At 40.6% G+C, this 13,965-nt stretch overlaps 1 protein-coding gene across 1 annotated transcript in view; it reads right to left on the reverse strand.

The window, feature by feature from the left end:
- Positions 1 to 13,451, reverse strand: part of fgfrl1a (fibroblast growth factor receptor like 1a) — a 58,973-nt gene extending 45,522 nt beyond the window's left edge. The window contains exons 1-2 of the mRNA XM_029512334.1: positions 12,957 to 13,451; positions 11,460 to 11,565 (exon numbers count right to left, since the gene is read on the reverse strand). Coding sequence (XP_029368194.1) covers positions 11,460 to 11,520 — 61 coding nt within the window. The 5' untranslated portion in view covers positions 11,521 to 11,565; positions 12,957 to 13,451. The remainder of the gene's footprint in view (positions 1 to 11,459; positions 11,566 to 12,956) is intronic.
- Positions 13,452 to 13,965: the final 514 nt, after the last annotated feature.

The following is a 13,965-nucleotide window of genomic DNA, read 5'->3' on the forward strand; positions in this document are numbered from 1 at the left end:
TATTCAACAAGTCAAAGGCTCAGAAGCCAAGTAAAATTATTAAGTAATGAGGGCTGAACAGTCTTTTGAAACGTTTGGACTGGAGCTTTCTCTCTATTTTCCAGCTAAAAATGCACATAAGTTTAGCTGCTGAGGACAGAGTTTAGGGGAGGAGGCCAACATGACCCGGCTGGGATCGATCCTGTTACCTGTGAATGTGCATCTGAACATGACTTGGCTTGACACGGCATAGATAATTCAGAGTTCCTACAGTCCTCCCTATTTATTGTTTGGATCATGTTTGTCTCCTTGCTCAAAAAGTCTTTCTCATGACGCACAGGGGAGAGCCAGGAAGGTCGTCTGTGAAGTGTTGACTGAAACACCAAACACGCACGATTCACACGATTCCTTAATACCACCTGGAATGAATCAGTCATCATGTCACTTGTGGATGTCAGTGTGGACTAATCTGTCTCCGTCTGCCTCACTCAGGCTTTCCTCATGTTCTGCTGTCCTTCTTCTGTATATGTCTGAGCGCGAATGTCATAATTACAGGGGGAACTAAAAACAAAACAACGCTCACAAAAGGCAGAACCACACGCTACGTTACTGTTCTCTTTTCTTTTGGTCTAAACCTGTTACATAGATTTAAAACACTATAGCGACCAGCAGGTCTTCAGGTCCATTAAGATCCTAAGGAATTACAAAGAAAAAGCTGTAGTATTAGCAGACGTGGTAGAGCAGCAATGTTACAGTGCTAAATGACATGTAGTCGTCTTTCATTGAAATCTTTATTCTGTACATGTTAGTTTTTACAATCATTCTGGTCCATCACACCTAAAGTGATGATGGGCAGAAAGAGGTGATGGGGCAGTAAGAAATTTTAAAATATGACAACATAACTAACAGGGCGAACTTGTATGGCATCACCTACATAGTCTTGAGAAAAGGTCTGATAAAGGATATCAAGTGAAAACACCTCCGCAGATTAGCCGTGGGCGTGTAGGAGCTTAAAGTATCAGACCAAACAGCTCATGCTGAACGGGTCCTTTCAGACAGCTTTATTTTTGTTTCTGCGGCAATTAAGAATTAGTTCCTGGTTGTCAATATAGTGTAGTGATGAGGTCTTACAGCTCAGGGGTTAGGGTCACGGTCACAAGGCAGCAACACTGAAATGGTGGCACAAACTTCAGAATTGAACATATAAGAGCTTAGGTTGCTGAGACCTGCACACTGTTGCCGCAGTAAAACAACCTTCTTCTCTCAACTAGCACTTACCACATGCAATCCAGTGCGGTTAAATCTGCACACCTTAAGTCCTAAACCTCCACTGCACCACTGATCTGAGAGCTTTCCTCTCCCCTTTTCCACAATGTCTCATTGCCACTCCTAACGCCCTGCCAACACAACAACTAAATCCCAGAAAGAGGCCTATAAGTGCCTTTGTTAATTACATGCGGAAGAATAGGCCTGTTGTGTCCCGGTGTGATAATGGTGCCAGCACAACGGAGGGATTACCTCCGGATAATTCGTACGCTGAGCTGACCGGTGTGATGAAGGGCCGTGTAGTGGGAAATAATTAACACAGCTAACTGGTCAGCGGGCTTTTCAGCTAGATGTCAGCACTGTGCGGTTGCTGGCAGGGGATTAATGTCCCGGGTTATTTCACTGCAGCTGTAACCAATATCTGGTTTGTAATTGCTTTTGTAATTTTTTACAGATCCAGGCCATATTTTGCCAGTTTCTTTGCAAGAAGCTCCACTGATGCTATTCTGCTGTGTTTCTAATTATTAACAATAATCAGTACAAGACATACTGTCTATTTTGGCTGCAAATAAAGTCCTGAAATACTTGTACCACGCTGTATCGGCGCAGTGTCTCAGTCTCAGGGATATCTTGGCTTATAGCTCTTGTCAGTGAGCTATAGTTCTAGCTCATTGTACACATTTTTTTCGCATTAAAAGAATTTCAAAATCAAGCCAACTCTTAAAAAAAAAAAAAAAAAAAACAACTCTCCCAGCCTCCTAATCATACAACACTCTCTGTCCTTGGATTGTTGATTTGGAAGAAGAAGTACTCCCAAAATCAGCCCTTTAAAGGGCAAAGAGGGACACAGAAGTGCCACAGAAGGGATCTTTCATCCCAGGATAGACAGACCTGCAATAGATGTTGGATGTACAAAAGTGCAAAAAAAAAAAAAAAAAGCTTTGATTTTACTTTAATCTAAAATGACTCTTTCTGTAGAAAGTCAAAAGACCAGAAAGTCGAAATCCACAACTCATACAGACAGATAGTAGTACAGTCCATCATAGACCACAGAAACACTTCAGAGTACTGCCACAAAATATACTGTACTATAATATTTCCCATTCAAATTAATAGGAAGGTGTTCAAACTTTTGATTGGTACTGTACACTGAAGAATAAAATAATAATAAGACGATGAATAATAAAATGCCAAAGCACATTAATGAAACCTTCTTTAAACTAATATCATATTAATTTTGATCAGGAAAATAAATAGGAAAAAAAACCAGCAGATGATGAAGATTTATTTCTTTGTCCACATGAGTGTTTTTACCCCCACCAGAGTTCCCATCTCCCTGAGCCCACCCCCACGTCTCTCACACTCCTCTCACATTCCCACTGCAGTATGGATTCCACATTGACAGCTGGCACTGGTGGGGGGGGGGGGGGGGGCAAATAGGTTTGTCTCCTCATGTGTGGTGGTTCTCAACTTTGCGGGAAGTTTTAGTTTCAGTGTTTTCTGCCTTCGCGCAAGACGTGCCGCAACAAGGACAACCAGCTGAAAACAGTTTCTACCCCCACTGTGATGGTCGAAAGAAAGTCTGCGATTTTTCGTCTGTTTTCCCCTTCAGTAGACAAAGGACAGGTAAACAGGAAAGACATGTCATTGTGAAAATATCTGATATAATTGTATGTCATGTTGTGTGATGCACTCCAGTCTGACATGTGACACATGGTGTAAAGCATATGATGTATTTTCATGATTTCAGGTTAAGCGTGCACGTTAGTTTAAAATTAGATAAATAAGAGGTCAAGAGAACAAGCACAGGCAAAAGCTAAAGTAAGAGCTTAAAAAAAGGATTTCCTAAAGCTGTTGGCCTTAACATCTTGCCCCTGATCAGCCTCACTTCCTGGGGTTGAAGGTCATCTTAAACAACCAATGAGAAGAGAGCGTGGCTCACTGTCCTTAACATGTCAATCACAACTGTGATATTTTCAGGTTTAAGAGTCTTGTGTTTTTGCGGTTAGTCAATAACACACACACACACACAGAGCTGCCCAAAGTGTGACACCCTCCTCCCACTCTGAGACTCAATCTGACAGACTGAAGCCCAAAGAAAACAGGAGTCTGTGTCTTCTGTCCCAGCTATCACCTTTCAACATCTCATTTGTAACGCCATCAGGAATAACAGCTGGAGATTGTGTGTGTGTGTCTGTGTGTTTGTCTGTGTGTGTGTGTGTGTGTGTGTGTGTGGTAGATGGGGATTAAAAAGGGGTTGGAAAGAGCCTGGTTGAAGGATAGACAAGAGAGAGATAGAAACCAGCGGAGACAAAGAAAGTGGCAGAGGAATTAAAATGTCACAGAGCGAGATAGAGCGTGACAAAGAGAACAGACAGATCACACAGAGGATGAGATCTACAGGCGGTACAGACAACAGACTGACACTCACAGACCTTCCTGAAGACATTTCCATCCTTCTGTTTCTCTTGGAAAGCGGCGATGAAAGCTATCAACTTCAATCACTGTAAATTACCCAAAACTATCTGCTATTTGTATGAAATTTCAAATTCTGGTAATAGGAACCATCTGCTTGGTTAGATAGCACCCAGGTTAAGGGGGGAAATGGGATTGTTATATATACTTAAGTCTTTATCTTCTTAACAGTTAGGATGCAATAATTGGGAGAAAACTTTCTGATATACATGCAAATGAAGTCACTGAACTGAGACAAAGAGGAGATTGAGGAAATCAGGTTGTGTGTTGTCCTGTGGTGGTCCTGGTGTGTTATTGGAGCCTCCTCTGGTGCTGGCATGTGCTTTCTCTGACCCTACCTTACACACACACACACACGCACACGCACACACACACACACACACACACACACACACACACACACACACACACACACACACACACACACACACGCACGCTGTCCCTGAGCCCTCCCTGATTCACTGACTGCCCTTTGACCTGCAGTGTTGTAGCACTGACCAAACATACCCCAACCCCACTGAGACCACAATACAGCACTGTGGCGCCACAACCCACACAATGCTGCCCTGTCTGTACTGAAAGAAAGAACTCATGTACGCAATCACATTCAAAATAAAAAAGGCTTTTGATAACAGCAAAATTCGCAAAAGCCAAAGTACTCTCCTCAGCGAGGAGAAATGTGTGTATGGGTGTGAAATGATTCTCAAATTTGGGAGACAAAACAAAAGAAATTAATGAATAAGGAATATTTCTATGATATTTATACTCCGACTGTGCTTTTCCACCCTCTTCCATGCAATAGGTTACATGCACCCTGTAATTATGAGATAATGCACTCTGTCTGCAGAAATTTTCGACATACAACATTACGACATTCTCCCTCTCTTTCGTAATTTCTCTCCGAAATGCCTTCTTTTCTTACCTTATCACCCCTCTGTTTCTTTGCCCCCCTTCCCCCTTCCACAAACATGCATAACGTCTTCACATCACCGAGACACGCCGTCAACCCCCACAGAGAACATCCAGACAACCCCATTACTGCCCCACCATTAACAATGTCAAAGCAAACATTGACTTTATCTAAATGTGGGCTAATAGCCTTTAACATTAACAGGCCCTGTAAAACAACAGAGGCTCCAAAAGTGGGGTCCCTGGAAGTGCGTTCGTGTCAGTGCTGGTTCAGTTTTATGGGGCAGACAATGCAGATAATGATCACTGTCAGGTAATGAAGAGCCTGGGAAGTAAAACAGTTTGGGATTCTTTCTCCAGACAGTATGGAGGAGATATGATACATCCTGTCTCTTGTCTGCAAACCTCCCTTTCAAACTTCCGGTAAAGTTTTAAATACTAGAAAATAAAAATCTAAGTGATAATTACGTATTTATTCAAATTAAGTGATAATTTGTGCTCTCTGAAGGCACCATTTGTCTACTAATCATCATAATAAGCAAACACACATTAAAAGTTTGTTTCACTTCCAGGGATCTGAGATTAATGGACTTTGAACAGATTAAAAGGCTTTTCTAATTTTGTTTTAAGCGAGTGACATTATTTCATGAGTCAGTTACTGCAGGGAGAAGGGAAAAATGGAAAAGGATGAGGATTCACCAGGTAATTGCAAGCTTGATCCAGATTGTACTACAAACACTGAAGCTGGGAGCCAGATGCACCAACAGCATCAGGCCGTATAATGGTTATCAGCATGTCAAATGGTATTTACGATAGTTAGCTGTGACTTAAGACACATCACATGCTTCAACAACAGGAGCAGCGTGGAGGAAATTTATTGATGTGAATATATGAGTGTGTCTGTTTGAAGCAGCTGTCTGTAGTATGCAGTTGTTCACCAAAAGAGGAATCAAGATGCTTTCCTCCTCCTCCATCTCCCTTCTTCTTCTTCTTAATGTGGAGAGACCACGACCATTATAACCAAAATAACTTTTATTATTACTATTATCAGCGAAGGGGCTTACTTTCCTTTAAAACAGCAACATTTTCCATACTGATGTCTTAAAATTACATCCAAGCCACAGCCTCAAATCCAAAGCTTTCAAGTTTACAATTATGTGAAGAAAGAGAGAGAAAAGCAACAAATTAACAGAAAATTCAATTTCACTAAAAAAAAAAAAAAACATTGGTTAATTGCATCAGATACTTAAAATTTGAGGCAGAACTGCAGCTGTTAGTTCAGTAACTTCTCAGAAAATCAATCAGAAAGATTTTTCTGAGGAAAAAAAGGAAGTGTTAGGGTTCAGGATGTTTTCTGGTTTTCCTTGTTTACTATGCGTATAGATTGTAAAGTGAATATCTTAGTACTTTGAACTGGTGGTTGGACAAAACAAGATACTTGTATACCTCACCTGGATTTTGAGAATTTGTGACTTGTTTGTAGCCGTTCTGTCTGTTATATTTTAATTTTACCTTCTGTAAAGCTGTTATCTATCTGTTCACCTCTTTGCAAAAAGCACAACTCTCTCCTATATGTCACTGTTATTTGCTTGTGACTTACATTCCTCAGTAATGATTGCATGAAACAGAGGGTTGTTAAGTTATAATGGGCTGTGTGTGTGCTTATATGTGGTAGTGTCTTCTTGTTTTATATATTTCCAGCATCTGTATGAGCTACACTCTCACTGTTTTTGACTACCATGATGATGCTGCCTTCTCTCTCTCAGCTCTCTTTATGCACCTTTATTTTGGCAGCTTTAATGTCACTAAGATGCTTTTCTGTGTATTAATCTTTACACTTGCTATGCCAACAAATGAAATCTCTTTAGCTGTCCTTCCTGCTTCCTCCTGATAATGACTGGTCTATAGGACGTGATCACCCGGAAAACATTAAATTCTTTAGACGGAGCAATGCATCAGGAAACCAAGCACACAATCAACTCTTCATTCCTTTCTGGGCCTATCCTTTATACCTCAAGGCCAGAACAGTCACACATGAGATGTGTGAGCAGGCTGTAGGTCAGTTAAAAACACAGATATAAGAAAAGGAAAATGTAAATTTCTGCTGTAGTAACTTTAACAGTTTCATTAGTATTATCTCTCCACCCACCTCCAGCTGTTTCCTGCTTTAAGCTTCACAGATGGCCTATATAAATATCAGCTGACATGCTGATAACCATCTGACATACACGTGGCATTTCACAGCACGTGCCCAACTAATATACAGTACAAGTCAAAAGTTTAGACACACTTTCCAGTGTTTCCTCTAGGATTTCTTTTCAGCAGCTGGGGCACGCAGCAGCATAAACAAATGATACTTGACTACAAATTTAACTTTTGCAACCTATATATTGGCTGGCCAGTTAAAAATGCCTTTTTCCCTTACAACCACTACAACCTGTACATCTCAGCCAAGTACAATGAATGAATGTAAAAAGTAAAAGAGAGAAAGAAAACTAGAAAGAAAATTAAATAAATAAAAATAATAAATGATAATCTCTTTAACAGCTAGATGGGTTAGCACCACCACTTTGTTCCACTACTCCTCCCTGTCTAATGTTAATGTCTAATTGGATTACATTAAAAATTTGAGTAACGTTAGATAACTTATACTCACATCACATCTGATTACAAGTGTGATCATTAAAATACAATTTTTTACACAACCATCATCATTTATGAGTCAGTAAAAGGCTAATGATACCTCACTAACATCATACTCATCAATTGTCTTTCTCTTCTGAGAGAAATATTTGAACAAGCTCATCTTAAAATGCAGTCCGCAGTTAATACATCATGATGTGTAGATATTAGCTTAATGCCATCAATTAGTTTACTCACGTTAGCGTCACTGAGTTGGCACCGGGTCCAATTAATTTAAGCTACCGGTACGTGACGTAACGTTAGCTGGGGCACGCTGCTCCTAAATGAATGTGGAGGAAACACTGCTTTCCTATTCATTTCAATAGGAGAGTGTGCGCGAAGGCATGTACGAACACACACACGCAATTATCAAATAATTCATCAGGATTAATAGCTGTGGATTTTAAAATTTCATAGCATTTGTTAAATCAATGAATAAATAACATTTTGGGAAAGACATCAATTCTATTTTTTGCCAAGATGGCTGTCCGTTTATTGTTTATTATATTATTATATCTGTTTATTATAGGAGAGGTTAAGTTATGTGAGCCAGTGATGGAGGACGTGAATGCAACCAGTAACAAACACATGTAAACAAACACCTGTTACACACCGTGGACTCAAAGCTGAACTGTATCCTGGTTTTATTTTTCTATTTAATGACCAGATGTTAAAGTTCTACTGATTTTATCATCCACATCTTGGGAAGAAAGCGTTTAAGAATAATGGAGATCGACTGTAACGTCAAACTATTCCAACAGCGTAAAAAGGATGTTATGATGGATCACAGTGAAATTCTACACACTTGAACCAAGCTCTGTGCCGAGCAGCAGGTAGTCCAGCATGCACTGGCCAACTACGGGGCTTTGACCCCAGTGTTCATGCTCAGTGCTGTCCAACCAAAGGCAAGATTGCTAATCTCTCAGCTGCTCAGTCTCATGCTCACACACACACACACACACTTAAAAACAGTCCAGAAGCCAGTACAAACAATGTGGTTGTGTAAGTCTCTGGAGTGCCGTTTATGTGACGTCTGCTCTAATAAAGCCATAAATGTTGCATCTCTAACTCTTCTCCTGTGTGTATCTGGACTTGTATGGGGGTGTCTATCTTTCTATCTGTCCTGTGTGCGCCCTCTTCTCTTCTCATGACTACACCCTTTACTCTCATCTCTCTCTGTACTGTTTCTCTCCTGTCTCTTTAGTCCTCTGCTCATCCCTTCGATGCAGCAGTCCAGCGCTTCCAACATCTCTGCTTCCAATCGGCTCTAACAGTGGAAAACCGACTTCAATGCCATCTGATGCTCAAGGCCGAGGACTCCCAGGGAAAGCTTCCAGTAACAATCATATAAACTGTCTGGCCTTTTCGGGTGTCTAGTAATTCACGTGCTGTGCTGCTGCCATTTCATGGAAACAAGCAGTCCTCTACTTTGCAGTGCTTTAACTTAACTTCCTGGATTTATACAATGGCTGCCTTACATTTCTCTGTTTCTGAATGTTGTTGTGGAGAAGGGGCTTGCACAGACAGACCACAACACTGAACAGTTTATTTATTTTTTTTTTTTATTTTACTGTGGTTTGCAGTGGCCTACTGCAGCCCCTGTCCAATGTGCACACTTATCTGGGATATCTCAGCAATGACCCAAGTCACTAATACAAATATTTCTCTGCAGAGCACAGTGGAGAATAAATGCACCAACCCAGACATGAAATATGTCGATCTATTCATAGAATTTTATACTTAAACATTTGAAATTCCTTTTACTTTTCACTGCCCATTTACGGCAATACACCAAATAAATAAGATTTTTTGTTGTTCAGCGGCAGCATAATTACAGGAAGTGGTTGAACTCCTAACTCTAAAGAAATGTATATGAATAATAAAAATATTTTAGGTTTTTCTTTTCTGTGTATTTACACTTGGCCCACATTAAGCGGGGAGACTGAGGCAGTTATCCAGACCTACCTTCATTTGGGCTGTGGCTTTATGTTATACTGAAGCTGTTTCAGTCTTTCTGATCTTCATGGCATCTATTGGATTATACATTTTGCTGAACCAAACTTCTGTTGTTGTTCTTTTAATCAACGTATATTGTTCAGGTGCCACCGAAGAAAGCCTGTAATTACTTAAATAATAAAGCTGCTCAGTGGCAGAGTTTGATTCTTGTTGATTATCAAACTGTTCTGCTGTGATCTGGCTAAAAAATGCCCCAGAATTAGCAAAAACATTTCTGAAAAGTATCTAAGCAATTTGCATGTCTTTGTGGAAATTGTTCTGTGGAAGTCAGTGAACATGGACTCTCTGGCACTGACACTGGCAACAACATACTTAAGAAAGTCACATCTTGACTGTAGCAGTTAAGATGTGATTTAGTTTGGTTTATCTTGGCACCTCTGATCGCTCTGACTTCTACTGTTTTATGTGAGCAATTGTTGCTAGACTAGCAAATGTTGCTGATTTCAGTTGAGTCCATTTGCTAGTCTGGTAAGATTTTTTTGGAAAATTGTTCTTTCTGGTATTCTTATCATCCATTTTTCAGATAATTCCTCAGATTAATACTTTAGTGAAACTAATGAATGCTAAAGAAGAAACAGGGAACAGATGACAGGCTGCATTACTCAAAATCACAAGTTCACAATTACATGGTATGAACCACAGACAAGACCATCAAAACCATGAATACACACACACACACACACACACACACACACACACACACACACACACACACACACAACTATGGTGACATTTTCTTATCTGCTGCTTGATCAGACACAAAATTAAAACAAACATTAACAATGTAAAAAATCCTGAAGCCGTACTTTCTGCTCTACACAACGTACTGGAGGCAAATGCAGAAACAAACATACGTGCTTCAGTTCCTAACGGGGGCATGATGGCTTTTTGTTCCTGTACTGTCCTCTTTGTGCTCTCCTGCCCTTTTTCTCACACCCCCTTTTTTTTTTTTTAAATATTTTCCTTTCCCTGCCTATTTTTCCTTCCCTTCCCCACTCCTTCCTTGTGGCTCCTTTTTCCTTTTCCTCCTTTGCCATTCATCATTAAGATGCCATAATTTCACCCCTCCCCTCCCTTCCAGCTCTCTTTGCTGCTTGCCCTGGTTCCACTGACAGGCTGCAGGCGGTGAGGGGAGGAAATGCTGTGGCATTGCACAGCAAACATCCCTAATAGGCTAATCTAATCTCATCGCTTTGCGGTCTATGACCCTGTGTTTACTTTCAGCCCCGTGTCTGCACGCTGGTTGGCCTCGCCCCGCTGAATGCTGCTTTGTTCCCGCTGAAAACCCATCATTGGTGTGATCTTAGGAATGGGCGCCAATTCTGTGACCGTCTGCCCATGATGCCTGCGGGCTGAGGATCATTCTCATCTATGTACAGTTTATGCAGCTGGTGTTGTTCGATCTCATTATGTGTACCAGTGTTGATTGCTGAGGGTACGGAAGTCGCTGTGAGGGTTTTCATTTGATACTTTCAGTTGCAATACTACATTTTACTCCACAACCAACACAGCAAAAGAAAAAAAACTAAACAAACCAAAACATCACACTGGCCATTTAAAAGTCAAGGCCACTTGACAGTAATTGAATAACAAGTCAGTCAAAGTTCAACAGCTATCCCAAAGGCAAAAACATCCATAATGTGAAGTTACGTCGAGGATTAGTGACAGATATTTCAAAATCTGAGTAAATATGTACTGAATGTCCCAATAACAGAAAGTCCCAAAGTTTTTCAAAGCAAAAAACTTAAGTGGTTCCTGAAAAAACTGTTAGGAGAGGATTTCTCCTTCAACTGCTATAGTTCCTCCCATCACGGTATTTACATTAATGACACAGCTGCTTCTTCAGTCACAGACAGTCACAGCAACCAAACCACCAAATTTCACACATGTGACATTTCCTCTGGAAAAAAAAAAACAAACAAAAAAGCTCCTGTATTTGGAACAACAATGTGACAGCAGCAGGGCAAGGCTAAACAGAAAATGTCACTACAATAAATTACCCCACGTCAAAAGAATCTCTGGCGGACTTCAGCTGCGGTGATTCATTATATCCTGCTGCCATAACTTTACTGATGACTCTGGTGACTGTCATTCTCTGACGCTCTGCTGATATCAGTTCTGATGTTACTCACCCCTGGCAGCAGTGGACATCAGGACCATATCCAGTAACAGACAGACCCAAAAAAACTCCATTCTGGTCTCTTTTCAGGAAAAAACAGACGCCCAGCCTCTTAGAATCTGAAAGACAATTAAAAATAAGAATTAAAACAAAAAACCCCAAAACAAATATACAGATATTAAGTTCCTTATTAACCAGGAGAAATGTTGACGTTGTGGAATTGCTGAGTGATTATTTCTTATCAAAAATAAGTATTTTTAATGTTTGATGATATATAAAGCCAGCAGTGAAGTTCATTAAATCATCTGGTGGATCACTTCATTACTTACTGCCTTAATAGCTGCTGCTGCAATGAAATCAGTTCCCTACCAACTGGATGATAGCTGGTGAATATGGAAAAACCTGCCTTCAGGCCAAGCAGAGAAAAAATGTGACATATAAAAATATATGTGCCTACATGGTAAGTAGGAAATAACCCCCACCCTCACAAACGTCTTCGCTAAACGTTCACGTGAGCAAAAAATGTTGAAGATGAACTGAACGCAAACAAATACTATTTAAAATAGTTTGATTCTAATCTCTAATTTGTTTGTATTTTCCTGATCAACAGACGCCCGAGGGAGCCAGAGCTAAGTGTGGATGCTGTTCAAACTCTGTTGAAGAGCAGCAGAGATTTTCTGCGAGTCAAACTATTTCCCTTACAGATTTATTTTGTCCACCTGTCCATACGTCTCTCCTTACATTGGTTTTAATCTTTCCACCACATAAATTCTTCCCTGAACCTTAGGAGATCCCGTTTCAGTACTTCACTTGCTGCAACTTTGATCAGTATCTGTCAACCTCAGCATCTCAGCTCAGCAGACTCAGCCACACACTTTAAAGTACCGGATAATGAAGTTGTGGCAGTCAAGAGGCGATTTTCAGCCTTGACAAACAGGTTTAGTCGACGTTTACCTACTGACTTGGATAACTGATTGATTTTAATTGATTACTGGTTTCTATCATTGGACTTCATACGGACCAGCTCAAGTGGCTGGTATTAAAAAATAAGTCTTTAAAAGTGGGCTACCTCTAACTGCATCAGGATCACAACGCAACAATTATTACACTCAGTATTTATAAATCCTGTTCCTATTCATCCCTCCAGAAAGACACCTTAATGTTGGCATAATAGCCCACATAGTTTATGTTTGTTTGTGATGTCTGTGGTTATGACCAGCTCCTATCTCTTAAACCAGTGAGTGTTGTAACATAACAGGCTATAACCTAATATAACAACATTTCTGTAGATTCATAGCTGCTGATGAAAATCATAGAGACATGGCACAAATGTAAGCTTCAACACATTATCACAGTAAAATAAAACTCAGAAGGCACAAAGGAAATATATGATAGGAATGGATGGAAAATAGATGAAGAGACAAATAGAGGTTCACTGTGGACTTTCAACAAATCTGCATCTGCAGAGCGTGTGGTCATGTAAGCATTATAATGAATAAAGCCCACTTACTGTAACAGTGATGTCTTCAGCCTGTAAACTGGACCTTTAACACGAATTTATCCCACAAAAACACGAATTCACGTCTTCCTCTGTGACTTCACTGACTTAGTCCGCGATTCAACACACAAACGTGGAGACGCGTCTGAAACCGAACAACTTGGAGAAAAGTGCAAAAAAAATTTTTTTTTGCTGTAAGTCAGAACGGCAGGTATGAAATTATATAAAAAAAAATAAAAAAAATAAAACACAATAAAGATAAACAGTTTAAGGTCAGACACGTGAAGAGTGAAAATGCAGGCTGGAGTATTTCTGAATGACAGTCCGCATGTGAAGCGCTCGGAGGGAGAGCAGCTGGAGGACCGGCAACAGAAAGCAAAGACGAATTCAAAAAATGTACACAAAAAATAAAAACAAAACAGCATCTACATTCCCTGCCAGCGGCCGTATCTCTCTGGGTGATTAAAGTGAAACCCTAAACACTTTGCCCACGTTGCCTCCGGCGGCGCTTCAGCGTCCAAAACTTCTGCCGCAGGCGAGAAAACAAACTGCGTCGATCGACCGCCTCAGCGCACAACTTTGGACCAATCAGAGCTCAGGCCAATCAGAGAGCCGACCAATCAGAGGCCGCGAAGCTGCTGGACAAATTTGGAGCGGTCCGGGTGTCGGACGGGGGGAGAGGAGGAGGGGGGGGGGGGGGACACCAACCCAAACCCCCCAAGTGATCAGTCAGCTCAGGCACGATGCAATTAGAGAGCAATTAGTTTGTGAAAAAGTAAGAATAAGAGCAACAACGATGATAATACCGAATGTAATACTACTGTAGGAGTCATCACCATTATGACAGCAGCACTTTAGGAACATTTAAATGGGGATCTTCTCTTCTTCACTGACCAAGCGGCATCATGCAGTTTGCTGCAGGAACTCTGACGCACCACCTCTGCCACCTCATGGCTCTTCATTTTTATTACACCAATTGTGATTTGTTCCTGCGAACTTTTTATCATTTTAAAAATGCGAA

Source organism: Echeneis naucrates, chromosome 10 (assembly GCF_900963305.1).
Source record: "Echeneis naucrates chromosome 10, fEcheNa1.1, whole genome shotgun sequence".
Classification (NCBI taxonomy): domain Eukaryota; kingdom Metazoa; phylum Chordata; class Actinopteri; order Carangiformes; family Echeneidae; genus Echeneis; species Echeneis naucrates.